At 44.9% G+C, this 25,466-nt stretch overlaps 2 protein-coding genes and 1 non-coding gene across 10 annotated transcripts in view; all 3 read right to left on the bottom strand.

Annotated features, from left to right (window-relative positions):
* Positions 1 to 17,134, bottom strand: part of LOC121167658 (isoleucine--tRNA ligase, cytoplasmic) — a 72,646-nt gene extending 55,512 nt beyond the window's left edge. For 6 of the 8 annotated variants that reach the window (XM_040997208.1, XM_040997207.1, XM_040997201.1 and 3 more), the window contains exons 1-5: positions 12,137 to 12,466; positions 11,400 to 11,556; positions 11,085 to 11,204; positions 8,460 to 8,542; positions 5,913 to 6,030 (exon numbers count right to left, since the gene is read on the bottom strand). In XM_040997208.1, the coding sequence (XP_040853142.1) occupies positions 5,913 to 6,030; positions 8,460 to 8,542; positions 11,085 to 11,204; positions 11,400 to 11,556; positions 12,137 to 12,255 (597 nt within the window). In that variant the 5' untranslated portion in view covers positions 12,256 to 12,466. Of the gene's footprint in view, positions 1 to 5,912; positions 6,031 to 8,459; positions 8,543 to 11,084; positions 11,205 to 11,399; positions 11,557 to 12,136; positions 12,467 to 17,054 lie in introns of those variants that run through there. The other 2 variants (XM_040997209.1, XM_040997206.1) reach the window with 2 other exon arrangements.
* On the bottom strand, positions 15,986 to 16,118 carry LOC121167660. The gene has a single exon (XR_005885619.1). It is a non-coding gene; the product is annotated as a small nucleolar RNA SNORA84 (small nucleolar RNA).
* Positions 17,135 to 20,010: 2,876 nt separating the features above from the next.
* On the bottom strand, positions 20,011 to 25,263 carry LOC121167659 (nucleolar protein 8-like). The gene is made up of 5 exons (XM_040997210.1): positions 24,813 to 25,263; positions 22,444 to 22,576; positions 21,788 to 21,858; positions 20,611 to 20,690; positions 20,011 to 20,469 (listed from the first exon to the last, which is right to left on the bottom strand). The coding sequence occupies exons 1-5, from the start codon at positions 25,108 to 25,110 to the stop codon at positions 20,419 to 20,421; spliced, it is 633 nt and encodes a 210-aa protein (XP_040853144.1). The 5' UTR covers positions 25,111 to 25,263; the 3' UTR covers positions 20,011 to 20,418.
* Positions 25,264 to 25,466: the final 203 nt, after the last annotated feature.

Raw genomic sequence — 25,466 nt, 5'->3', positions numbered from 1 at the left:
CGAGAATGTTTCAACACAAAAAGTTAAAAATAATACAGCTCTTGGGATGGCTACCAGAGCTGATAACTAAGATGCCTAAAGTAGCAGAGCTTGGATTTGAGTCCTAGTTCTGGTTCTGGCTTCTGGCTTCCTTCCATTGTGGGCCCTGGGTTGAGTTGCCGGCTTCCTTTGTAGCCATTTGGGCAGTGGACTAACACATTAGGAGTGCTCAATTTCAGTCTCTGATGTGTTTTTTGGCTTTCTAAATATATCAAATAAATAGCTGAAAGACAGCATGGATCACCTCTCAAGACAAACCAACTGCCTCCTGAATAAAGTCCCATTAGGAAAAGGAGCCCAAGAAATCATTTGTTCATTGCTATGTATGAACCTTTAGATTCCAAACCAAATTCCCTAAGAAATGATGGAGCAAGGAGGCACCGTGGCTGCAATGCTGGTATCTCATACAGGTGCTTCTTTAGTCCTGGCCACTCCACTTCCCATCCAGCTCCATGCTTATGACCTGGGAAAGCAATGGAAGGTGGCACAAGGCCTTGAAACCCAGTACCTATGTGGGACTCCCAGCTCCCAGCTTCAGACCAGCTTACCTGTGGTCACTGTAGCATTTTAAGAAGTGAATTAGCAAATGGAACCTCTCTCTCCAACTCTATCCTCTGCTCTCTGTAACTCTTTCAAGTAAAAAATAAATATATCTCATAAAAACAAAGTATGAAAAAAGTATCTTGTATTTAATGAATAATATATTTATATCTGTGCATATTATCTAAAAATCTATAAAGTTTTTACGGCATTGACTACTAAAAAAAAAGTATAACATAAAAATGCAACCAAATATAAGCATCATCGCCCTACCTACATAAACAGGATTTGCAAGTATCAAATGGGATATGTGAAAGCATCCTATAATATGAAAAGTGTTCTTCGACCTTGGCGACTCAGATGACAGCAGCCCTCCTCAGTACTGGCGACCCGCTTGCAGAAAGTGCCGGGGCCAGGTTGGACCCAATGCCCAGGACTCAGCCACTGGGCACCGTTGCCACGTGGTGAGAGACTCCTAGGCTTTGGGTGAGCTCTAGGTTTTTCAGAGTATGTAATTGCTGCCTAGGGACATTCGGAGAAAGGCTAGTGTGAGTGTAGGTGAGGGATGAATTCTGTGTGATTCCTAGTGATGGGGTCACAGAACTTGCTTGCAAGCATGGGGACTGAGATCTGAGGGTTTGGAGGGGAGAGTCCATAAGTTCTATTTGGGCCAGACTGATTCATCAAGCCACATGGTAAGACTGAGATGGGCTGCCAACATAGAGCAGCACTGACAGCCATGGCTAGGTACCAGTACCTGACTGAGTGGTGGAACAGGAGATGGGTCATACCTGGCAGGGTGAAGACACTAACCAACACGCAAGAGAATCAGATCAGGGGGTACATTCTCTTGGGGAAGTCTGAAAATAACAATATGGAGATACAAGTCTCACTGGTTAGCTCAAGAGTTGGGGTGGTGATGGGCTGAGCTAGGTGTGACTATGGAACCTGCCATCACTTATGGGTAAAGGAACCAACAACAGTCTGGGCAGGTCAAGGCAGCAACACCGGAATGTGCATCCTAAAACAGGATGTGGGGTGGGTCGAGCTGCAAATGGAAGGGGGCAGACCTGGCAGGGCCGAGCAAACCTTAGCTCACAAGCAAGAATAGAAATCAGGATGGAGCACAGGTCATGCCAAGCTAGGCTCTTACACCTACTGGTCTGCATGAGCCAGGGATACTAGGCCACAGCATCTAAGGCAAAGGCCAAGACAGGTGAGGGGCTATGCCAAGCTGGGTCAGAGCAACCACTGGCATGAGCACAATATATGGCTGGAAACAGACCCAGCTGGGGAGCCAAGAAGATACACTGAGTTGGGGTTCCCACTGGTTAGTGCTGGGGCTAGAGTGGGGGTGGGGTTCTGGTTTGGACATGGTTGCAGTCTCCCTTGGCACAAGTGTGAACTGGGGCTGGGTACACCTAACCAGGCCAGACTCCAGCACCATCTGGTGCTCTGGAGGACCAGGGTAGATGTAGGATGGACTAGGCTAGGTCTCTGCCCCTACCAAGCCATGTGTGAATAGTGTCCGGGTATGAACAAGCCTTGGCTGGACTAACACATCCAATAGTGAAAACCAAAATGGGTTGAAGGCCAGTCAGAAAAAGCCACTGTTCCTGCTAGGACAGGAGGTGAACTAAATAAGGCTCGCCCGTGGACCCACCAGTATGCGCAAAATCTGGCATTGGGAGAGGTTCTGATGAGGAACCTGGGCAACTCCTCTGGCAAAATACAGTCCCTGCAGGTGAGTGCAAGAACCACGATAGGGAGCAGCCCAGACCAGGCCAGGGAAAGGTACCCACTGGCATACATTTGGCATAGGTCAGGGGCAGACCAGGCTGAACCAGTTCACATCACCCACTGGCAAATCTGAGCACCAGAATACAGTGTGGGTTGGGCCAGGTATACCAATATACATTACGGCTGGGATTGGATGCTTGCTGGGCTGGGCTAGGCTGTAACCCTCGCCAGCGTCAGCTGGATTTGGAGATGGGCCAGGCTACAACACCCAATGGCAAATGCCAAGCAGAGGTAAGCTGTACCAGACTGGGCCACAGTGCCCAAACAGCACACATGAAAACCAGGGAGGGAGGGGACAAAGCTGATAGGGCCAATGTGGAGGGCTCCTCTGCTGGACAGCCAATCCCACTGGAAAGCATGAGCTGTGTTGCAGGCAGACCAGACCAGGCAGGGCTACAACACCTGTGAGCCTCATGTGAGCTAGATCAGGGAAAAGCCAGGCTGGACTGATTGTTTCTGTTGGTGCAAGCAAAAATTAGAGTGGGTAAGGATTGGTTGAGCCTTACCACAGCATCAACTGGCAGAGGCTGGCACTGGGGGCTAATTCTGTCAAGTTAAACTCCAAAACCACCTGGAGAGTGCATAATCAGGAAGTGGGAGTGGCCTAGAAGGGAAATAGTGGGCACCTCCCTCTTGGGTTATCACTCCCACTGGAGAGCATGAAAATTAGGACAGGGGCAGGGGTGGCTAGACAGAAAGACACCCACCAGTATGTGTGTGGGCTGGATAGTAGGGTTGGTTAGGTTGAACTAGGCTTCAATGCCCATTGACATGTACGAGAGCTAAATGGGATGTGGGACAGACTGAACAAGTCTGCAGTACATATTGGCAAGCATGGGAACCAAGACAGGGTGCAGGCCTGGTGGGGCTTATGGGCATTGCCCTGAGTAGGCTGCAGCTCCCACTGGTTTGTGTGAGGGCTGAGTATGAAGTGGCAGGATCAGGCTAAACTGCAACACCCATTGGTTTGCATGGAAGACAGGGCTGGAAACAGAACTGACCCAGCAATTGCAGCCACCAGCATGTGCATAAGCTGATTGGGGCAACAGACTGTGTCGGACCCTGTACTGGCAAGCACACACAAGAATCAGGTCTGGGATCACCTCAGATGAAGTTTCTCTGGGGATCCCTCCAACTGAACTGCTGATCTCAGAACCCCAACCATGAAGAGACTATGTCAGCCAGTGGATTCTGAAGAGATTTTATCATGCTTGGAGTGGCGAGATTGGCAGCAATTCAGAACTGTTGAACTATCAAAACTGTGTGAGCAGGACCCTCAGAGAGTGCCCCACGTTGGGAACCTGGGATGGGTGGGAGGCTGGATGGGGCTTTTCCCTTTATCTCTTTCCTTATCCCGGATACAGAAAAAAATAAATAAATAATATTAATATATTAATAATATTAAAATATCAATAATATTACCCATTTTCCTGTAGCACTTGACCCTTTCTGCCCTAATCAATTATGTAAAGATTGCCAAAATAAAAGAATTTTTTTAAAAAGGAAATATATTGAAAGAGTAAAAAAATAAATAAACACACACCATAAAAAAAAAGAATAAATTTCACTAATATACTTTCCAAACCTTGGGCATAAAACAAGAATTTCAAACAAGCCAGCATTCTTTAAAAGGAATGGATTAGGAAACAGTATTGTGGTATCTGGTTACTCTGCCACCTGCAAAGCCAGCATCCCCTATAGCTGTGTTTGATTCTGGCTGCTCCACTTTCGATGCAGGTTGCTGCTAATGGACCCAGAAAAGCTGCCATTTTCCAATGGCCCAAGTGCTTGGGTCCCTGCCAGACCCTGGGAGACCTGGATGAAGCACCTGGCTTTGGCCTGGCCCAGACCTGACTGTTTTAGCCATCTGAGGAATGAACCAGTTGATGGAAGGAAGTTCTGTTCCTCCGTCTTCATCAGGAAGGTAGAATTAGATGGCCCAAGTTCTGTGGCTTCTGCCACCAGATGGTAAAATCAATCATACTCCCCCAGTTGTTGGCAACTGCCTAGCTTGCCTTGTACCAAGGCAAGTGTCACACTGCTAGCAGAGAAGGACCCAGTAGCTAGCAGGTAATCTGGGATTGGTTAACCCAAATTTGTGTTAACCATACCAATGTGCAGCATTGTTACCTATTCAATTAAAAAAAGAAAGAAAGATATATGAGGAAGGTGGGGCAACACTAGGGTGGGACACATCACCCCAGCCCCTGGTGGGGGTGACTGCAGATTGCCCGGGAAAGGGGCTTGGGGATTTTGGAAGTGGGGTAGCTGAGGGTATGTTTGACAGCGGAGGAATGACTTCTGGACTGGGCCGCTGTGCTTGTAGGTAAGCCAGAGAACTGAGAAAGGTTGGTTTAGAGCAGGGAAACCAGAGGGCATGACTGAGTCAGGCCAAATCATGTGGGCCTTGGCTGAACCAAGTGGCATGGCCTGCTACCCAGTGGGTGTGCATGTGAGCCAGATAAGATGTGGCCTGGGCTGGATGAGGTCACAGCAGAGGCTGGCACACACAAAAATTGGGACTAGGAACAGATCTGGTGAGGGTTATTAGGTATTATCCAAACTAGGACGTGGCTCTCACTGGTATATGTGAGGACCAAGCGGGCTATTTACATGAGAGATGGAGCTGGGGCAGAACTGAACAGCCGCATCTACCAGTATGTGCACTGGCTGGTGAAGGTGATAGACCAAACCTGACACAACTGGCTGGCATACACAAGGTTCAGTCTGAGGTTATCCTGGAAGAGGTTTCCTAGGGGACTCCCCAACTAGATGGCTGGACTCAAACCCTGGCCACAGGGAAAATCACAAGATATGTGGTCCAACCTTGGAGTGCATGTGTCAGGACTGGGTCTCCTCAATTGCTGATGTCTGTGCAGTGGACACTATGCCTCGATGCACACGGGGAATATGACAGCCAGTTCATCTAAGCCAGCAGATGTCGAGTGCCTTGTCAGAGGACAGAAAGCAGAACGGGATGAACAAGCTTCACAGCATGTTCCTGGGTCTGTGGATGCACTAAGGTAGACTTGGTCACTAACAGAAAGATTTTCTCAAATCCAGCACAATGAAGCCAACAACATCTCAGAACTGTGAAAACCGCTCAAGCCACACCAACGCTCGAAATACTCTAAGGTATCATCAGATGACTGTCTCCCATGTTGGGGTGCAGATATAGTTTGACAGCAAGGAGTGCCACCCCTCCCCTACAGGGGGCATAGAAGAAAAAAATAAACAAAACCTGGCAACATCTGTCCCACCCCAATTCCTCCATACTGCAACACTCCCCACCCCAATCAAGGCCCACATGGTTGTGCATCCCTCTCAACCTATGTTAAAAATAAAATTTCTTAAGAAGATAGTGCATGTGTTTTTAATCTCAATATACTCTTTGTCCAAGGATTGGTAAGTATTACTTATCAGGACTAAGTAAGAAGTGTCGGACTTACACTCCAGATAACTTTCCACCTTGGCGCTGTATGGAAATCTGATGATAATCATTCAATTCTAATTCGTTTCATAATTTCACATACCTTGTAATTCTGGTGTGATTCAAAATTGGAAAGTGGAGTGCTACATGCAGTGGAGAAGGGCATGACCTTCACACCTCTATAAACGAGTCCTTTATCATAGAGTTGTTTGAAGACCCACCTAGCAGGAGTTGAAAATTAACAATTAGATAACGAAAAAATTCCATTCCCATAAACGAGAGCGGAAATGTCACTCTCCGACACGGAAGTTCATGACAGGCTGCTGGGAAAACCAAGTGACACACCAATATGACAGCAGTGATGTAAATCTGCACATATCTACGTACATATTCACGGTTTATGAGACCTTGAAAACATTTATAGATTTTTTTTTTTGAAAGATTTACTTCCTCGACTGCTTTCCCAGCAGAGAGCTGGATGGGAAGCAGGATACGAATTGGTGTTCATATGAGATACAGCACAGGCAAGCAGGCATTAGTCGCCAGGCTAACCTGAGGTTGGCATTTCTGAATATTCTCTTAACATTGTTTTTATTTGGTATACTATCTAAATTTCAATGAAATCTGTCCATTATATGAAATAATTACCAAAGCAATTTAAAAAGTAATAACCTTCTGGATTAGGATCAAGTATCTCTTCTAGTCTGCTGAAAGTTTTTTTTTGAACATTTAAAAAAATGGGATACATGGGGCCCGGCGTGGTAGCGTAGTGGTTAAAGTCCTCCCCTTGCATGCCCAGAATCCCAAATGGGCACCAGTTCTAATCTCAGCGACCCTGCTTGGACCGCTTGGAGGACAGTCCAAAGCTTTGGGATTCTGCTCCTGCGTGGGGGACCTGGAAGAGCTCCTGGCTCCTGATTGGCTGAGCTCCAGCCGTTGCCATCATCTGGGGAGTGAACTATCAGACATAAGATCTTCCTCTCTGTCTCTACTCCTCTTTGTATATCTGCCTTTCCAATAAAAATAAATCTTAAAAAAAAAAATGGGGTACACGAAACTAAGTGTCCCACTACACTGTACAAGCAGTGACAGTACAGTTACCTCATATTGTCCCATGATGATTACTCACATACCTTAATGGATAGGAAAATACAGAGGTGAGAACACTATTTAATTTTGCCTTTCTATTGTACATTCTCTTTCTCTCTTAAGATTTATATATTTTAGGGGCCTGGCACGATACCCAATGGCTGAATATTCGCCTTGCATCTGCCAGGATCCAATACGGGTGGCTGGTTTGTATCTAGCTGCTCCACTTCCCATCCACCTCCCTGCTTGTGGCCTGGGAAAGCAGTCAAGGACAGACCAAAGCCTTGGGGCCCTGCACCTGCGTGGGAGACCCAGAGGAAGCTCCTGGCTCCTGCTCCTGATCGCCTCAGCTCTGGTTGTTGTGGCCACTTGGGGAGTGAACCAGTAGAAAGAAGTGTAAATCTGTGATGGTGTCCCAGAGCTGGGTTGGTCTGAGGCTGGCAGCCAGGAGCTTCATCCAGGTCTTCCAGCTGCAATGTGGTGACCCCAAGGATTGGGATGTCCATTGCTGCTTCCCCAGGCCATCAGCAGAAAGCTAAATTCAATGCAGAACAGTCGCTACTCAACTGAAACCCACTTGGGATGCCAGTGCCTCAGATGGAGGACTAGTCTACGACACCACGGTGCCAGGCACATACCCTAATTCTATATGCTTGATACAATAAATGAATTAGCTTCTCCATTCATCAAAGTGACACTTTGGGGACCACTACTGTGGTGTAGTGGATAAAACTACCACATGCAACAGCAGCATCTGATGCAAGTGTCTTCACTCCTCCTCTAACTCTGCTAGTGGCCTGGGAAAAGCAGCAGAAGATGGCCCAAGTCTCTGGACTCCTGCCACCCTGAATGATGGCTTCACCCTAGTCCAGAGCTGGCCACTGTGGTCAATGGTTTTACTGGTCAATATGGTATATGCTACTCATGTGTGAATTTAAAAGTTTAATTTATTGAAATGAAAATTTTAGCTTTACTAAATGTGGTAAAAATGTAATCACACTCAACTGTTCAATATTTCTGATCTAGAGCTTTGTTCTGAGATGCATTAACACAGAACCTGATTTTAGATGCTCTGAATAGGGAAACTCTAGTTGTTATTAATGAATGCAAATCCGCTATCCAAAATCTTTGGTATCCCCAAGACTTCCTGTCCTTTGATATAAAGATCTGGACATGTCCACAGAGACATGTCAGAGTCAAAAGCTTAAGAATTATACCACACTCAATGCAATAACCTCAATTATCTAATCCTCCCTTTGCAAGTGTCCCGGCTGCTCTCCTTCCCATCCAGCTCCCAGCTCTCTAGCATGGAAAAAGCAGCAGAGGATGGCCCAAAGTCTAGTGACCTGGAGGAAGCTCCCGGCTCCTGGCTTTGGATCAGCTCAGTTCCAGCTGTTACAGCCATGTGCTAAGTGAACCAGCAGATGGAATATTTTTCTCTCTGGAAATCGGTCTTTCCAATAAAAAATAAATAAATCTTAGAAAGAAAGAGCAAAACACAAAAGAATTATCCCGCATGTGCAACACAGCTTCACTAAGATAAGCACTGAAGTAAACCTACCAGACAGACTCCATGAACTGTGGATACAGAGTTTTGTAGTCGTTGTCAAAGTCAATCCATCGGCCCAGCCTGGTGACAGTGGACTTTAAGACACAAAGGAGAGGTATCAGACAACGGTCTCTGCTGCTTTTCACTTTTATTGTCGATACACACAGTCATTTTAGAAAGAATAACCAACAGTTCAAGCAAATCTGTACTGTAAACAATATGCAATTCAAAGATCAGTTTTCTTCCCATTCATCCACAAACACAGATAATATTATTAATCACTATTTGGCAAACACCACAGGTTGAAGTGTTACTGGTAGGAATTATCAAAATGATGCTAAAATTATTGAATGAAAGTATGATTGGAAGAATAGTTGTAAAGAATCTCCCCTTAAGATATGTATTCACTAGTCATGTATTACTTGATAATACTCAAATGAACAAAGCTATCATCATTAATGGGCTATGCCTTCTGATTTGACACACTGAGAAGGAGATGGCATTTTTAAATTTTTGACAAAAATGCATAATCTAAATTTGAAGAAACATCAGACACTGAGAACCTGTCTGTATGTTTCAAAAGACTGAAAGACAGTTTGAATGACTGTTCCACACTAAAGGAGACAAAGACATGACAACTAAATTCATTGTGTCACACTGCATAGACTCAGAAATTAAAAAAAAAAATGTGGCACAAAGAGTGCCATCTGAATGAATCCGTAGTCCCTTGTCAAAATTAATTTTCTAGTTTTGAAAAGCTGTACCATCGACACTTAAGATGGCACAAATTGGGAAAGGTGGAGGAAGGGTGTAGGAGAACTCTTCATAGCATTTATTTAGTAAGTCTGAAATGATTTCAAAATGAAAAATTAAAATTTTTTCAAATATTTAAGAAGAGAGGAAAAGACCTGTGTATGTTACCCTGTTCACGATTTTCTCCTGATGGTAAGTAACAAGGCTGAAAGTTAAACTGGAAAAAAACAGGAGCTCTGATCTCTCATATGGATGAAATCAGAAATCACTCAGACGTTTCTGAGCAGAGGAAGAGTGTGATGAAGGTAGAAACATGGCAGCTTACTGGAAAGAACATGAGGAATATGTCAATGAGGAAAGAGATAACAAGGTCTTGATAGGGTATGGTTTCCGGGTTTTGATCATGTGGATTAACATTTGAAGAATGTAAAAAATGATACTGTGGCCAAATACGGAACTCTGAGGAACACCAAGTTTGAGAGGTCAAAGGTAAGGTGGGTCATATTGAAAAGAACAGAAGCACTCATGTTTTTAAGTCATACAGACAGAATAATCTGAGAGGCAGGGGAAAAAGGAAAAATTCTGGTTCTAAAACCTGAAGAAAAAGTGAGGGCAGGAGCTCTCTGGCATCATGAAAAGTCAAATTCACATAAGGGGGGAGGAGGGAGGGAAGAACTGTGGCACAGCAAGTTAACCCACAGCCTATGGCACCAGCATCCCACATGGGCATTGGTCTGAGTCCTGGCTACTCCACATCCCATCCAGCTCCCTGCTAATGTGTATGGGAAAGCAGCAGAGGATGGCCCAAATGCTTGGGGACCCTAAACTCACGTGGCAGATGCACGAAAAACTCCCAGCTTCAATCTGGTCCAGCCTTTGCAGCTGTAGCCAGTTGGGGAATGAACCAGCCAATAGACCTGTCTCCCCTTCCCTCTGCAACCCATCCCAATAAATCTTTACAAAATGAGTAACATATTTAAAAATTCACATAACACTAATGCAGAGGCTGGCATCGTGGGCAAGCAGCTGCTTGCAACAGTCATGCCATATCACAACACTGGCTTGAGTCCAGGCTGATCTGCTTCCCATCCATCCTCCTCCTAATGCACTTTGGCAAAGTGCTGGAAGAGAACACAATGTCTATCTTTATCATTCTATCTTTCAATTACATACAACGAATCTTCAAAATAAAAACAGATGCCAGCGCAATGACTCAACTGGCGAATCCTCCACCTCCAAGCACTTCATCCCACACGAGTGCCAGCTTGTGTCCCAGCTGCTCCCCTTCCTGCCCATCTCCTTCATTATGGCCTGGGAAACCAGCGAAAGATGGCCCTTGGGACTTGGTACCCTTGTGAAAGACCCAGAAGAAACTCCTGGCCCTTGGCCTTGGCATAGCTTAGCTCTGGCTGTTGAAGCCATTTGGGAAGTAAACCAGCAGATGGAAGGACAGGAGTCTCTCCTTCTCTCACCATAAATCAGCCTTACCAATTAAAAAGAAGCAAATCTAAAAAATAAAAAATGGTTCAAAATTGGATTTTGATAAATATCCACATCTTACCGAAACACTGACAATCAATTTTGTGTGGTACCTACTGTGTGTAGGTAGGAGATCCACAGGAGATCAAGGAAGCACACAGAGTTTAATTTAGGCTAAAGGTTTGAGGGATGGGAGGGGACACTCCTTGGGCATCCAGAGTACAAAGGGTCAGCCCCTCCAGCGTTACTCACAAGCACAACCACCCTGGAGAATACTTCATGCAAAGGATCATAAACCATTTCAACTTCCCTTTTAGAAGCAAATCTTTTGGGGGAAGGGAAATCTCAGAACCAATGGAATTGTATCATAAAACAATAAAATAAACTGAAAACGCCCTGTCATACCTTCCACTCCGTAGAATATCTCATCACAATTGCTCGGCAGTGATTGTTATACTCTGCGATTCCCATTTTGGCCACATCCTCTGGTCCTTTGATGCCCAGGGTCTTATCAATTTCATATTCCTGAAAAAAAAATTGATAAGGTTATTAATAACCCTGCCTTATAAAACTACAAGCAACCCTAGAAAATAAACTACAAATAATGTAACAGAAACAAAGTTGGAAAAAAAAAAGCCTGACATACAAAGACTTAATACTTTATACCGTGATTACATCTGTAAGACCCAGAACATTCGAAGGCCAGAGACTGAAACATACCACAGGTAAACCATGACAATCCCATCCAAATCTTCTGTCAACATGAAACCCACTCTGGTGAGCGTATCTTGTAACTATATCCTTGATTGTCCCCGCCAGTATATGTCCATAGTGAGGCAGTCCAGTTGCAAAAGGAGGCCCATCATAAAAGGTAAATCTAAGAGAGGTAATTAAAGCACATGGTTTAATTCAGCAGACAGCAAGAATTTCAGACATGTTTCTATGGATGCCTTTAGGGAAAAGAAGGGGAGCAAGTTTAGGAAACTCACAGACATCATTACTAGACATTTGCTTAAGGTATGCCTTCAGAAAGCATACAGTTTTGGTAGAAATGGACAGCCTGTCATTCCATTGGCCATTGTATTCATCATTGCATGTAATAAACAAGTTGTTGGTCCTGAGTTATCTCAGCAGTAGAACTGGGGAATAAACTCGTACTTCATAAAGCTCCTGAGCACACAAGACATAAAATGCAAACTGTGACAACAAGACTAGTGTTCTAGGTGAAGTGTTCTGCAGGGTACTTCGGGCTAAGAGCTTCGGAAAAGGCAGTAATTACACTAAAGGCAGAAAGGAGATAGAAATTTCCCCCAATGATTAGGAACTCATTTATTAAGCGTAGTAAGTACTCACTATACAGGAAACTGATCTGTTAAAACAAAGATGAACAAAGTTTCTAGTTTAACAGAACTAAGCCCCCCAAAAAAGCTATTCTTAAGAATTCGAAATTCACATACTTTGGCCTGTGTTTTGATTGTTTTAAGCATTCCTGAAAACAATCAAATTCAGACCAGAATTGCAAAATTTTCTCTTCTTCAGCAGGAAAACTGATGTTTTCTGGAACTTGTTGAACCATTTTGTTGCTGCAAGACAAAAGAAATTCACTGTCAAAAGAAACCTATACCAGCAGTACACTCTACAATTGCAGTGCACACACTACCGTATTACCTAGTACTTCAAATATTAGTTCTACTGAGTTAAGATTCATATACAGTAAAGCACATAGTTTCAAAGTTTGCAATGCAGTATACTCATAAAGCTGTAAAACAATCCCCACTACTAATTTTAGGACAGTTTCACCTGTAACAAACTTTTTTTTTTTAAGATTTATTTTTCAGGCACAATGTGATAGTCTAGTGGCTGAAGTCATCACCTCGCACATGCCGGGATCCTATGTGGGTGTTGGTTAGTGTGTCTGCTGCCCTCCCTCCCCATCCAGCTCACTGCTTGTGGCCTGGGAAAGCAGCCGAGGATGGCTCAAAGCCTTGGGACTCCGCACCCGCATAGGAGATCCAGAAGAAGCTCCTGCCATTAGATTGACTCAGCTCCAGCCATTGCAGCCACTTGGGGAGCAAACCAGCGGATGGAAAATCTTTCTATATCTTCTCTCTGTAAACTCTACATTTCTAATAAAAATAAATCTTAAAAAAAATTATTTTTCACTCATATGAGAGGCAGAGTTACAGAGAAAGGAGATATACCACTTCCATCAACTGGTTCACTCTCCAAATGACCACAATGGCTAGGGCTGGACCAGGCTGAAGCCAGGAACCCCAACTTCTTTCAGGTTTCCTAGTATGGACAAGGACCCAGACACTTGAGCCACATTTGACTGTTTTCCCAGACTTCAGATAAGCTCAGCTCTGGCTTTTGTAGCCATTTGGGGAATGAATCAGCACATGGAAATTTCGCTCTGTAAAATAAGCCTGAAGCCCGTTCTTCCTAAAATCCTATTAAGCATAGCAAGCGACTCAGCTGTTAAAAAAGAAAAAACGACTTGTGATAGTGACTCTCCTTTTCTGTTACCCCTATTAATTTTTCAGCTGCGGTTGGAAGCTAGGTCAAGTTTTTATTTTCTTTTAATGTTTTTAACCAGCAGGTAGCTGGTACTTGAACTTGCACATCAGTAGGAATGAAAACACAGCAGCCAGAGCTCTAACCCAGAGTGTGATATGTCATTGGGAATCCCAAGGCGACTCTTAACAGCTATGTCAAATGCCATGACACTGTAAATTTTATATAGAAAATATAAGAACAGGCTGGCCACATAATAAACTGAAAAAGCTCACTGCACCCAGAGTGTAACAGTAAGTAGTTTTAAATACAAGCTGTATGCAATTTTCCATTTTAAATTCTTAATGCAACCTCTGGATTTTTTTTAAAGATTTATTTTTATTGGAAAGTCAGATTTACAGAGAGGAGATACACAGAGAAAAGATCTGTCATATGCTGGTTCACCTCCCAAGTGGTTTCAATGGCCTAAGCTGAACTGACATGAAGCCAGAAGCCAGGAGCCTCTTTTGGATCCCCCATGCAAGTACAGGATTCCAAGAACTTGGACCATCCTCAACTGCTTTCCCAGGCCATAAGCAGGGAGCTGGATGGGAAGTGGAGTAGCCGGGATACAAAACAGTACTGATATGGGATCCTGGTATGTACAAGGAGAGGACTTTAACCACCAGGCTGCTGCACTGGACCCAACCTCTGGATTTTGAAGGATTGAGAGAAGTGTTCAACCTAACCAAGAAAAGACAGAAGACAGAACAAGTCAATCAACCACCTCAGCTATATATTGGCAGCGAAATACTGGGCAAATGGAGACTATGAGGGACTGTGTCAATCAGTGGATTCTTCAATGATCTCATCGTGCTTCGAGTGGCGAGATTGGCAGCAATTCATAACTGGTGAACTATCAAAACCACTTGAGCAAGTATCTCAGAGCATGCCCCACATCCGGGACCTGGGGTGGGTGGGAGACTGGGTGGGGCTTCTCCCTCAATATCCCCTTTACCTCAGATATATGAAGGAAACAATATGGAAATAATAGTCTTACCCACTTTCCTATAGCCCTTGTACCTTTTTACCCTAATTAACTATGTAAAGATTGTCAAAAATATAATAAAGAAATAATTTTTTAAAAAAAAAAGAAATAAAGAAGTGTTCGAGTTTGCATTTACTGACTTGTTAAGTGTCCTATTGGGTCAGTGACTACCTTGTTAAAAAAACCAGTGACATTTGGGTCCGGCAGTGTGGCCTAGTGGCTAAAGTCCTCACCTTGAACGCCCCGAGATCCCATATGGGCGCCTTTCTAATCCCAGCAGCTCCACTTCCCATCCAGCTCCCTGCTTGTGGCCTGGAAAAGCAGTCGAGGACGGCCCAAAGCCTTGGGACCCTGCACCCATGTGGGAGATCCGGAAGAGGCTCCTGGCTCCTGGCTCCAGATTGGCGCAGCACTGGCCATTGCAGTCACTTGGGGAGTGAATCATCGGATGGAAGATCTTCCTCTCTGTCTCTCCTTCTCTCTGTATATCTGACTTTCCAATAAATAAATAAATCTTAAAAAAAAAACATTGACATTTACAGGATTATACTTGAAGACTAATAGACTTTAAGGTAATGATATATTCACTTGTCTCATTTTATTTTTTTACACTTTAATTTAATTTTCTGAAGGGAAGAGATAGTCTATCTGCTGGTTCAATCCCCAAATGCCTTCAATACTGGGCCTGGCCAAAGCCAGGAGTCTGGAACTCAATCCAGACCTCTGAAGCACTTGAGCTGCTTCACTGGAAAGAGCTGCTACTCAACGCTGGGTCTATGGAGCCCAGACCTGCCTTCCACTGCCATCACTGGAAAGAGCTGCTACTCAACGCTGGGTCTACGGAGCCCATACCTGTCCTCCACTGCCATCACTGATAAGAGCTGCTACTCAACGCTGGGTCTCTGAAAGCTCATGTCTACACGCTGAGGTTGACATTGAGGCATAGTGGTAAGGCCACTGCCTGCGATACCACCGTCCCACATGGGCGCTGCCAAAAGTCCCAGCTGCTCCACTTTCGATCCAGCTTCCTGCTAACATATCTGGGAAAGCAGTAGAGGCCTGCCAAGGGCTTTAGGTTCCTGTACCCATGTGGGAAACCTGGGAGGTTTCTGACCTCACTGTGGCTGGGCCCTAGCCCCACAATAGCCATGTAGGGAGTGAAGCAGTGCACGGCAATTTCTGTTTCTCCTTCTCTCACTCTCCTGTAACTGTTTCAAATACATGAAATCTTTTTTTAAAATGCAACTTGTTAGCCCCACCACCGACCTAGGACTCAAAGCTTACTTCTAAAAAAAAAAAAAAAACAGGTTTTTTATTTATTTGATTTTTTTTTTAATTTACAGTTGCAAAGATAAGGGATTTCCCATCCACCATTTCCCTTTCCAATGATGTTACAGCCTGGAAAAAAAAAGCCAGTTACTCAATCCGGCTTTCCTCACATAAGCAGAAGAACTCCACTGAAGTCATTAGAAACTGCAGTCAGGGCTACAGCAGGGAATGCACTGAAGTGCTCCATGTGAGACAAGTGCACTTAGCAAGCTCAACTGCTAGGCTAAGCACTCTCGCACCTGCATTTAACAAGACCCCTAGGGACTGGCACTCCGTTCTGACACTTTGTCACAGACACCCATCTGAACCACTTCCTCTGAGCTCTGAGCTGCTGAATTATCTAGCCAGTTTCTACTCTCTCAAGACGAAGTAAATCACTGTACTATTATGCCCAACGTTAAAACCAGCAGATGAGCGCTGACCATCCCAGGCAGAGCCCTGTCCCAGTGACCGGGCTATGGCGGCTGCGGAAGAGAAACAGCCTCCATGCATAAATCACAGGGTTGCTCTGGCCCATTGTATCCACTGGAGAGCTGTACTGGCACAACAGTCTCCAGCAACCACAGGGCAGTACATTAACATTGCCAGGATACCCTCGGGATGCCACCTGCCCCAGTCACCACACCTTAAACTTCTAGTTTGGCAATATCTCCTTAACTTGCATTGTGTTCAGCTCATTAACTTGCACACACCCAGGAAAAGCGTACTGAAGCATCAAGGTTTTTGTTTAAAATCTCATACTCTTCCGCTCCCCCACCCCCTTTAACTTATTCCGACATTAATTTCCCGTCTGCTGGATGACTTCCCAAATTGCCCCCAACAGCTTGGGGCTGGGCCCTGCTGAAGCGAGCTGCTCAGTCGGGGTGGCGGGGAACCAATCAATTACCAGCTGTATTACTAGACAGTGTGTGAGCCCGGGAGCAAGGACGCCACATTCAGCCCTGAGGACCCCACAGTCAGCCCTTAGGACGCCACATTCAGCCCTTAGGACCCCACAGTCAGCCCTTAGGACCCCATGTCACCACGGCTGCCAGGCAGGGAGATCCCGACCTTGCCCTGCTCTTAAGAACGCCTCGGTTTAGTAAGAACTTCGCCCACCAGCTGGACTTCTCCAGCGTGCTCCACACCCCTCAATTCCCAAAACCGTCCAAGGTTCGAGAACCCCCCCGCACACCTAAGGAATTCCTGAAGATTGAGATCCGCGGCCCAAGGAATCAACCCGCCTTAGGCCGCCTCCCAATCTCCGTCCTCCAAAATAATCAGATAGGCAACCAATGCACCACCGGGAGTTCTCCAAAAATGCCATCTTTAAAAAAAAAAAAATCGAGTCCTACTCTCCCAGGACTGCAAAGTGTGCGAGCGCGACCCTCGCCTCTGCGGGCAGCACGAGTCGCACACATGGGGCCCAGCGGGCAGGCTCTGGCGCCTTCAGGGAACCCCGGGAATGTGCGTCCCCCGAAGGCCCGGCGGGCGGGGACCCGATGCATGCGAGGAGCCCAGCGTACCTGGAGAGCCCCTGCGGGCTGGCTAGCCTGGAAAGCAGCCGCCGACCACGCCGCGGCCCTGCGCTCCCAGGTGATGCAACCCCGGGACAGCGGGTAGCGCACAGGGCCGGTCAACACCTAGCGAATCAGAGCGCGCAGCCTTCCACAGGCCAACAAGCCTGGCCCTGATTGGCTTTCCTGGGACCACGCCCACAGTCCTAGTCATGAAAAGCTGTGCTTGCCTGGAATGCTGCTCCAAGCTCAGGAGCAGGTTCTAAGCTGGCGCCCCCCTGGGCCTTGGGGTCAGAGGTGCCAAGTGGACTCCAGCACTAAAAACCACTAAAAAAAAAAAAAAAATGACCCTATTGGATTTTCTTGGGGGAGAGCGCTCGCTCGTTATCCTGTTTGCGTGGCAATCCAGCGGGACCCCTCAGCTCTGTGCCTTATCTCCAATGTAAATAACGCCATAAACACCACATCAGGGCTTGGCTGTTGGGAAGCCAAATCCAGCCTCTTTTCCTGTGGCAGAAGAAGGGAGGCTGTGGAAGCCGGCCTTCACGTCATAGTGGGACTTTAGAATGTTTCCTGTCATGAAAACATTAGCTTATTTATTGTCATTCTTAGGCTTGGCATCCTTCACGGGTAATTCCCTGGGAAACTGCTTTACCCAGTGGGTTGGAATCAGTAGACAGCACCTCCTCAGGAAGGAAGAACATCTTGATAGTTGTCTAGTAGGTATTCAAGTTACTTGAATACTCAGAGTGGCTTGCTGTCCTCAGTCAGAGGAGCCTACATACGTAGTGTGTTCAATGTGATGTCAGATGTTTGATTTCCTGAGGTTACACCCTGGAGCAAGACTGAGGCGTTCAAGCTGTGTCCCTGGAAAACAGGGGAAGTGGAGAGCTAGGCTGATAAATCTGATTTAAAAATTGAAGAGGGCCCACCACAGAAACCTAGCAGCTCAAGTCCTCTCCTTTCATTTGCCTGGATCCCATATGGGCGCGCCGGTTCTAATCCCGGCAGCCCCACTTCCCATCCAGCTCCCTGCATGTGACCTGGGAAAGCAGTCAAGGATGGCCCAAAGCACCCTGCTCCCCCGTGGGAGAACCAGAAGAGGTTCCAGGCTCAGCTCTGACTGTTGGGGCCACTTGTGAACCAATGGATGACAGATTTTCCTGTCTCTCCTCCCTGTATATCTGATTTTCCAATAAAAATAAATATTAAAAATAGGTTTGATAAATATTCTATAGTGACTGTTGCAAAGTATGGAAAGATTAAGTCTGGAAAGAGTCAAATGAATAAAAATGGCTGAAATTTTTAATTGTGTTCAAAATATACTACTTGGACTTAAGAGTTGAATTGATTTTTTGAAAAATTTGAAAATCCAAGAAATCCAATTACAACTATGTTATGTGATTTTTGATTTTTTTTTTTAATCAAAGCGGGAACTGTGGAATGGAAATGCCATTGCTTCTTACTTATTTGCTTTGGGGGTTGACCCAGTGGATGCAAGTTTTTTTTGTTTAGATTTATTTATTTTTATTGGAAAGTCAGATATACAGAGACGAGAGAGAGGAAGATCTTCTGTCTGTTGATTCACTCTCCAAGTGACCGCAACAGCCAGAGCTGAGCCAATCTGAAGCCAGGAGCTTCTTCCAGGTCTCCCATGTGGGCGCAGGGTCCCAAGGCTTTGGGCCATCCTCCACTGCTTTCCCAGGCCACAAGCAGGAAGCTGGATGGGAAGCAGCGCTGTCGGGATACAAACCAGTGCCCATATGGCATCCCCACGCATGCAAGCCAAGGACTTTAGCTGCCACGCTACTGCGCCAGACCTGGATGGGAGATCTGTCTTGTCTCCTTCTGTGTAAATCTGCCTTCCCAACCAAAACGAAATATTTAAAAAGAAAGCAAACAAAAACAAGTAGGCTGATTATAAAAGTGAACCTTGCCTATGTGGAAGACATTTTGACATAGCCAGTTAAGCCTTGAGCTGTGACATCAGCATCCCATGTTGGCTCTTGTCTCACTTAAGCTGGCTTTAAGCCTGGCCCAGACCTAGCCATTGCAAACAATTGGAGAATGAACCACTGGCTGAAAGATAGTTCTCCCTCTCCCTGTCTTCTCTGTGTAACTCTACCCTTCAAATACATAAAAAAATAAATCTTGGGGCTGGTACTGTTGGGTGGACAATAAAATTGCCACCTTGGTGCTGGCATCCTATATGGGAGGCTGTTAGTCCCAGCTGCTCCGCTCCTGATCCAGCTCCTTGCTAACGTGCCTGGGAGGCAGTGGAGATGTTCTCCCTGCCCCCACACGGCAGAACCAAAAGCAGCTCTGGGTTCCTGGCCTCCAGGCTCTGTTGCCACTGCAGGAGGGAATGAGTACACAGACGCTCTGTCTCTCCCACTTTCTCCGTGTAACTCTTACAAATAAAATAAATGTAGGCAAATGAATAAATCTTCGTGTGTCTCCTGGCATGAGAGGTAACTACTGTGTCCTCGCCGGGCAGCTGCCATCCTCCAGCTTGACCACATGCCTGAAGTAGTGAGGTCTGCCCAATCTCGGACTGTGAGCCTCCAAAACCACGAACTGCAAATATATTTTGAAAATTTGTACATAGCCCATGCTGGGTGTTGAATTGTGATAACAAAAGCAAACTATTTCTCATCATCTACTGCTCTATGTTTGGGATGAATAGGCTTGTTTGCATTGACAGGGAACTGTACATGTCTTCCATCCCTGGGCTTCACAGAACTCAGCTATCGAGTGACATGTCCCGCTATTCAGTGAGTCACTCATCAAGACACAGGAAATAAAACTCAAAGTTGTAAATCACTCTTTTAAACAAAAACAAGAAGCTAGTGATGCATATTTGGAACCATCGGAACTATTTAAAATAACCTAGAATTCACACAAAGTGTAACTTGGAAAACACAAATGTTTTAGCCCATTTATTTTAAAAAGCTTCAGATAAATTGTTTATCAAACACTCATTAAGGATGGAGAGCTAATAGACTATTTACAAGAAAGGTACGGGTACTTTACAAAGTTTATGGAGGATGACATTTAAAAATAAATGTATTTGGTGTATAAAGTTTTGAGATGCAGACATAGTTTTACTACAAACATACAGTTTTCACAAACTTTAAAAAGACTTCTCATATTTTGGGGGACTGTTCTGTAAAACTTCAATTTTCTGAAGTAATTATTTAGGGAAGAAAAACAGGATTTCCACAGAAAAAGATGGCGACATGAATGATTTTCCACCAGCCACATTTTGAAGATTTGTTTCACTCTTAAATTTCTTCTGTCAGCCAAAATTATTTTCTGGGTCAATTTCCTCAGGTGAACTTGTCCACATTTCCAATCAAATTCAGTGATGACATTATTTTAGCTTCACTTTTCTTTTTGCTTCTTTATGTTTCTTCCGACAATCCTAGAAAAATCATAAATTCAGGTCTTTGTTAGTGAGCGTACACTGTTTCAATGTATTCAGGAACCATACAGCAGGCTGTGTAGGTTTTTAGGCTGTAGAGGTTACTGCGATTGTCAAGGTTATGGAAATGCAAGCACTCACCATCAGCAGGCTATGTGTTCTGGCTTCCCAGGAACTTTTGCTAGCATTATTTCCCTCTCCTCTCCAGAATAAGTCAGAACCTATTGAGAAAATACAAAATTACTATAAAATGGATAATATCTAGTGTTCAGAATTATTAAGATCTCTAATTCTAGTTGACTATTTTCTTCAATTCTACTAATTTTTTAAAAAGGATTTATTTATTTTTATTGCAAAGTCAGATATTCAGAAGAGGAGAGACAGAGAGGAAGATCTTCTGTCCGATGATTCACTCCCCAAGTGAGCACAACAGCTGGTGCTGCGCTGATCCAAAGCCAGGAGTCAGGAACTTCCTCCAGGTCTCCCATGCAGGTACAGGGTCCCAAGGCCTTGGGCCATCCTCAACTGCTTTCCCAGGCCAGAAGCAGGGAGCTGGATGGGAAGTGGAGCTGCCGGGGTTAGAACCGGTGCCCATATGGGATCCCAGCACATTCAAGGCGAGGATTTAGCCGCTAGGCCACCGTGCAGGGCCCTACTTATCTTCTTTAACTTGACACTTTTTATAAGTAAGACATTATTTTTCAGGAAGTGAGAAATTTTAGTGCTATAACTGATCTCTGTGGATAAAGCTTTGAGTGTCAGTTGTTAAGCAACACAGATGAAGCAGTAAATGGGTGTCCAGCCAGCAGCCACTGAGATGTACTCCACATTACAATTTGGAAGTACAGAGGCTGTTGACACAGGTCATAACCAAGGCCTCCACATTATTATTCATCAGAAAATGGCTATTTTAGGAGTCCGGCAATCAAATCAGCAGTAGTATGATGAAGGTTTCTCTTCAGGCCATCTAGAAACTTCATATCCCTTTTCTTGAATGTACTTCTCACTGTGATCTGGCCAGAATCTCGAGCTGACACTTAAGTTAGGAGTGAAGGGCAGTCAGGACCGCAGATCCCTTGTGCTTTTCTGCCAAGGAGCACAAAGCTGGATTATCCAGAAGAACCAGGGAGTTTTGGCCTGGCATTCATTTCGTTTATCTTGATGTAATCCCATGTGGACTTTTATGGTCCTAAAAATAGTGCAGCAGTCAGCAGGTGGCAGAACCACGGGATGCTACAAAGGGTCAGCATTTCTGGATGGGGGTGACAGTAAGAAGAGCTGTGTGGTTACCATTTACTGGGAAAGTAGACTCACTCACCATGAAGTCTTTCATCATGCTTAGAGAAAAAGAAAAATCGAGTGGTTTGTTTCACAGGCAATGATGCTTCTCTGAAAAAAAGAAGGGCGAGGGAAATAGAGATATTGGTTGGCTTCATTTCAATAATTTCAAAGAAATACTTACATTAGAGGCATAAATCAATGATACCATAAATATACTGATAGATTCTCAAAGACAGTATTTGTTTTCCTCATTTTCCCCGGAGTTAAAAATCATCCTGCTTTCCCTCCAATTCAACATTCCTCTCTCCAAAGGTTTTAACAGTGAAACCTGTTCAACTGTGAGCTGCTGCTTCCCACTCCAGCTGCTCTTACTTCATCCTCACTATTCCTTCCTCACTGCCAGGGTTCCCCACACGCAGGCGATGGGGGCCTGGGCTGGGGGCACCCAGCCTACCTCAGGATCCCATTTCTAGACCCACAAATCACTGCTGGTGTGACTTCCCTTGACGCATTCTTTCTCCCACAGGTGGATCCAAATCTCAAGGGAAAAAGAGACTATTCCAAATTACGTAAGGTAAGGAGCGAAGGAAAAAGGAAGTTGTGGGACAAACTTGGATACTTTGAAAATACACCGAAACACGTCTAACTACCACTTTTATCAATTATGAAATGTTTCTGCACGAGACTGCTTACTCGGGGACGGGCTGTCTGAGATCTGTTTCTTCAGCAGCATCTTCCTCCTCCTCTGAAGTGCTGCTGTCTTGGAAACGAGGGTCCCCCTTGCAGCCAGTCCTCCCAGCCTTCATCGTTTCAACTCGGTAGGTTTCTGTATCAGGACAGGCAGAGATGAGTGTCGGAGCTGAACAATCAGATATTGCTGAACACATGCATTCTCTTACTTTCTCCATAAATATGGAACTCAAACTTTAATACGTTGTTTTTTTTTTTTTTTAAAAAAGGGAGTTTCACCTTTTTTGAATTTTCAAACAGGGAGAAACTGTCATAATTTTGACATTGCCAGGATTTTTTGTGATAAGGAATACAGTGTTGTAAGAAGATATAAAAAAAAATGGTTTATGTATCTTCAAAAATAACAAAATCGGGCCCGGCGCGGTGGTGCAAGTGGTTAAAGGTCCTCGCCTTGCACGCCCGGGATCCCATGTGGGCACCGGTTCTAATCCCCGGCAGCCCCGCTTCCCTTTCAGCTCCCTGCCTGTGGCCTGGGAAGGCAGTCGAGGACGGCCCAGGGCTTTGGGACCCTGCACCCGCGTGGGAGACCCGCAAGAGGCTCCTGGCTTCAGATCGGCATAGTATCGGCCGTTGCGCTCACTTGGGGAGTGAATCATCGGACGGAAGATCTTCCTCTCTGTCTCTCCTCTCTGTATATCCGCCTTTCCAATGAAAAAATAATAAAAATAAATCTTTAAAAAAAAAAATCAAATTTTGCTACTATTTATTTAAAACATGCAAAGGGTACATTTTTTTGCATTTTTCAATCCCAAAATCTTTTGAAAAATCGATGAGAAAGCTACCTACATAACCATCTTCTGCACTGCCAAAAATTTCCCACACACATGTCAGAGATAGCGCACACAGTGCTGGTGTCTAACCAAGCGCAAGTGCAATTTCTCACAAGTGGCCCTCAAAATTAGGTTGACAGTCAATTTGTGCCTCACGGAAACTCCTCGGGGGCAGAAGAGAGGCAAGATGAGGGAAGCAGGCAGAGGATATGCTACAGCATCCCAGTTACAACAGTAAAACCACTAGATGGCTTATGTCATTTTAGAATGCCAGGGCTAGCTATTGATTTGTATCTGTCAAGCACAGCCTGAGCTGCTTGATTCTTTGAAGAATCAAGTTTAGCTGTAGCTGAAATCTGCTGTACAGAGCATCACATGAACATTCGGGATACAGAGCAAGGAACATGCTCCTCAGGAATAAATGCTTTTAGTCACGGTCCATGTTAACTTTCACACGTAAGCCGAAGGAGCTGGGATGCAAAATTGGAAGTACTTCACACTTTTTATACTTTCCCCTACATTCCGGTAAATCACCAAGAGTTAACCTTTTTTTTTTTTAAGATTTATTTGTATTTATTGGAAAGTCACATTTTCAGAGAGGAGAAACAGAAAGATCTTTTGTCTGTAGATTCTGCTACCCAAGCAGCCACAGCGACTGCAGCCATGATGATCTGAAGCCAGGAGCCAGCAGCTTCCTCCGTGTCTCCCACGTGGGTGTCAGGTCCCAGGGCACTGGCCTGTCCTCAACTGCTTTCCCAGCCCACAGGCAGGGAGCTGAGTGGGAAGTGGGGCAGCCAGGACACAAACCGAAACCCACCGGTGCAGCAAAGGTGAGGACAGGACCCAACCACTAGGCTGCTGCCCCAGGCTCGCAAGAGTAAACTTTTTAATAACTGACATAATGATGCCGTGGTACGTTTATACGCAGCCAAGATGATTTGTTTTCTCTATCAATACATGGCACTAGTTTTCTATAAGTTATAGCATTTAAAATTCTACTGAAGACACAAACCTATTTAACATACAGCTTACTACACTACTTTATGGTGGTTTTTACTTAATGCAAACATAGTTTCTCTCAAAGCATCAGTCACAACACATTACCACCATGATGGTGCAGAATTTCATGCTGTTATTTTTTTTTTAAGTGAACCAGTATATTCTGAACAGCAGACAGGAAGAGAGCTCTCCGATTTACTGATTCACTTCTCAAATGCCTCGAGCGGGGGCTGGAACAAACGGAAGGCAGAAGCCTGGAACTCAACCCAGGTCTCCCACATGATGGGAGGGACCCAAACACTTCAGCCATGCCCTGCTGCCTCTGAGGGCGCACATCAGCACAAACGCAGAATCAGGAGTGCAGCTGGAACCTGGGTGCAGGCCCTCCAATCCTGGCCGCAGGCACCCCAAGCAGGGTGCTAGCTGCTGCGCCAAGTGACAACCTTGTAAATCTCACGTTGGTGACACACAAGGAAGACTCAGTCAAGGAATTCACTCACTGCAGACTCAATTGCCTTAAGTGAAAAAAGGGAAGAACAGTACCTTCCTTTGAGTCCTTAGTGTCGGAATCAAAAAAGGAGAATGTGAACCCGGTGGGCTGCTTGGGCGTGGGAGAGTGCGCCCCGGGGCTGTGGATGGCGCCCAGAGCTTTCTCCCCATCGCAGTCCTCATTCCAGGGCGTGTCTTCTTCCTTCTCACTGGCATCTTTCGTAGATAGGAATATTTCTTTCAAATCCGTAGAGATGTTATAATACATTTCTTTAGACACTTCAGGCAGCTTTTCAATTTCTTCCCTTTTTTTCTTTCTTTTTGCTTTACTGAAATGGTAATACGTGGACATGTGACATCACGAAGAAACAAAGTTCTGAGTAATTTCCAGAAATCATTATAATTAATTAATTATAGAAAACTTGGATAACTTTTTATCCAACTAAGAAGTTCCACGCATAAGATTCTTTTACTAAAGGCAGAATCTTGACCAATAAGCCTTCTTACACAAAACCTTTGAAAAAATTACATATTAAATATGAATGAATTTTCTCTTGCCCCCGAACTTCATTTAGAAATTATGGCTAGCTAATAGCTGCCAGGAAGGGAATCACTTAGCCTCAACAGGCTTCAGTTCCCTTACCTATAAAACGGATGCACTAAACCAAATTTTGAACTCCATGTTCATTTCAATTTCTGAAATTATGT

This window comes from Ochotona curzoniae, unplaced genomic scaffold (genome assembly GCF_017591425.1).
Source record: "Ochotona curzoniae isolate NIBS_2020 unplaced genomic scaffold, NIBS_Ocur_1.0 patch416, whole genome shotgun sequence".
Classification (NCBI taxonomy): Eukaryota; Metazoa; Chordata; class Mammalia; order Lagomorpha; family Ochotonidae; genus Ochotona; species Ochotona curzoniae.
The sequence above is the reverse complement of the archived record's forward strand: the minus strand, read 5'-3'. Positions and strand labels throughout refer to the sequence as shown.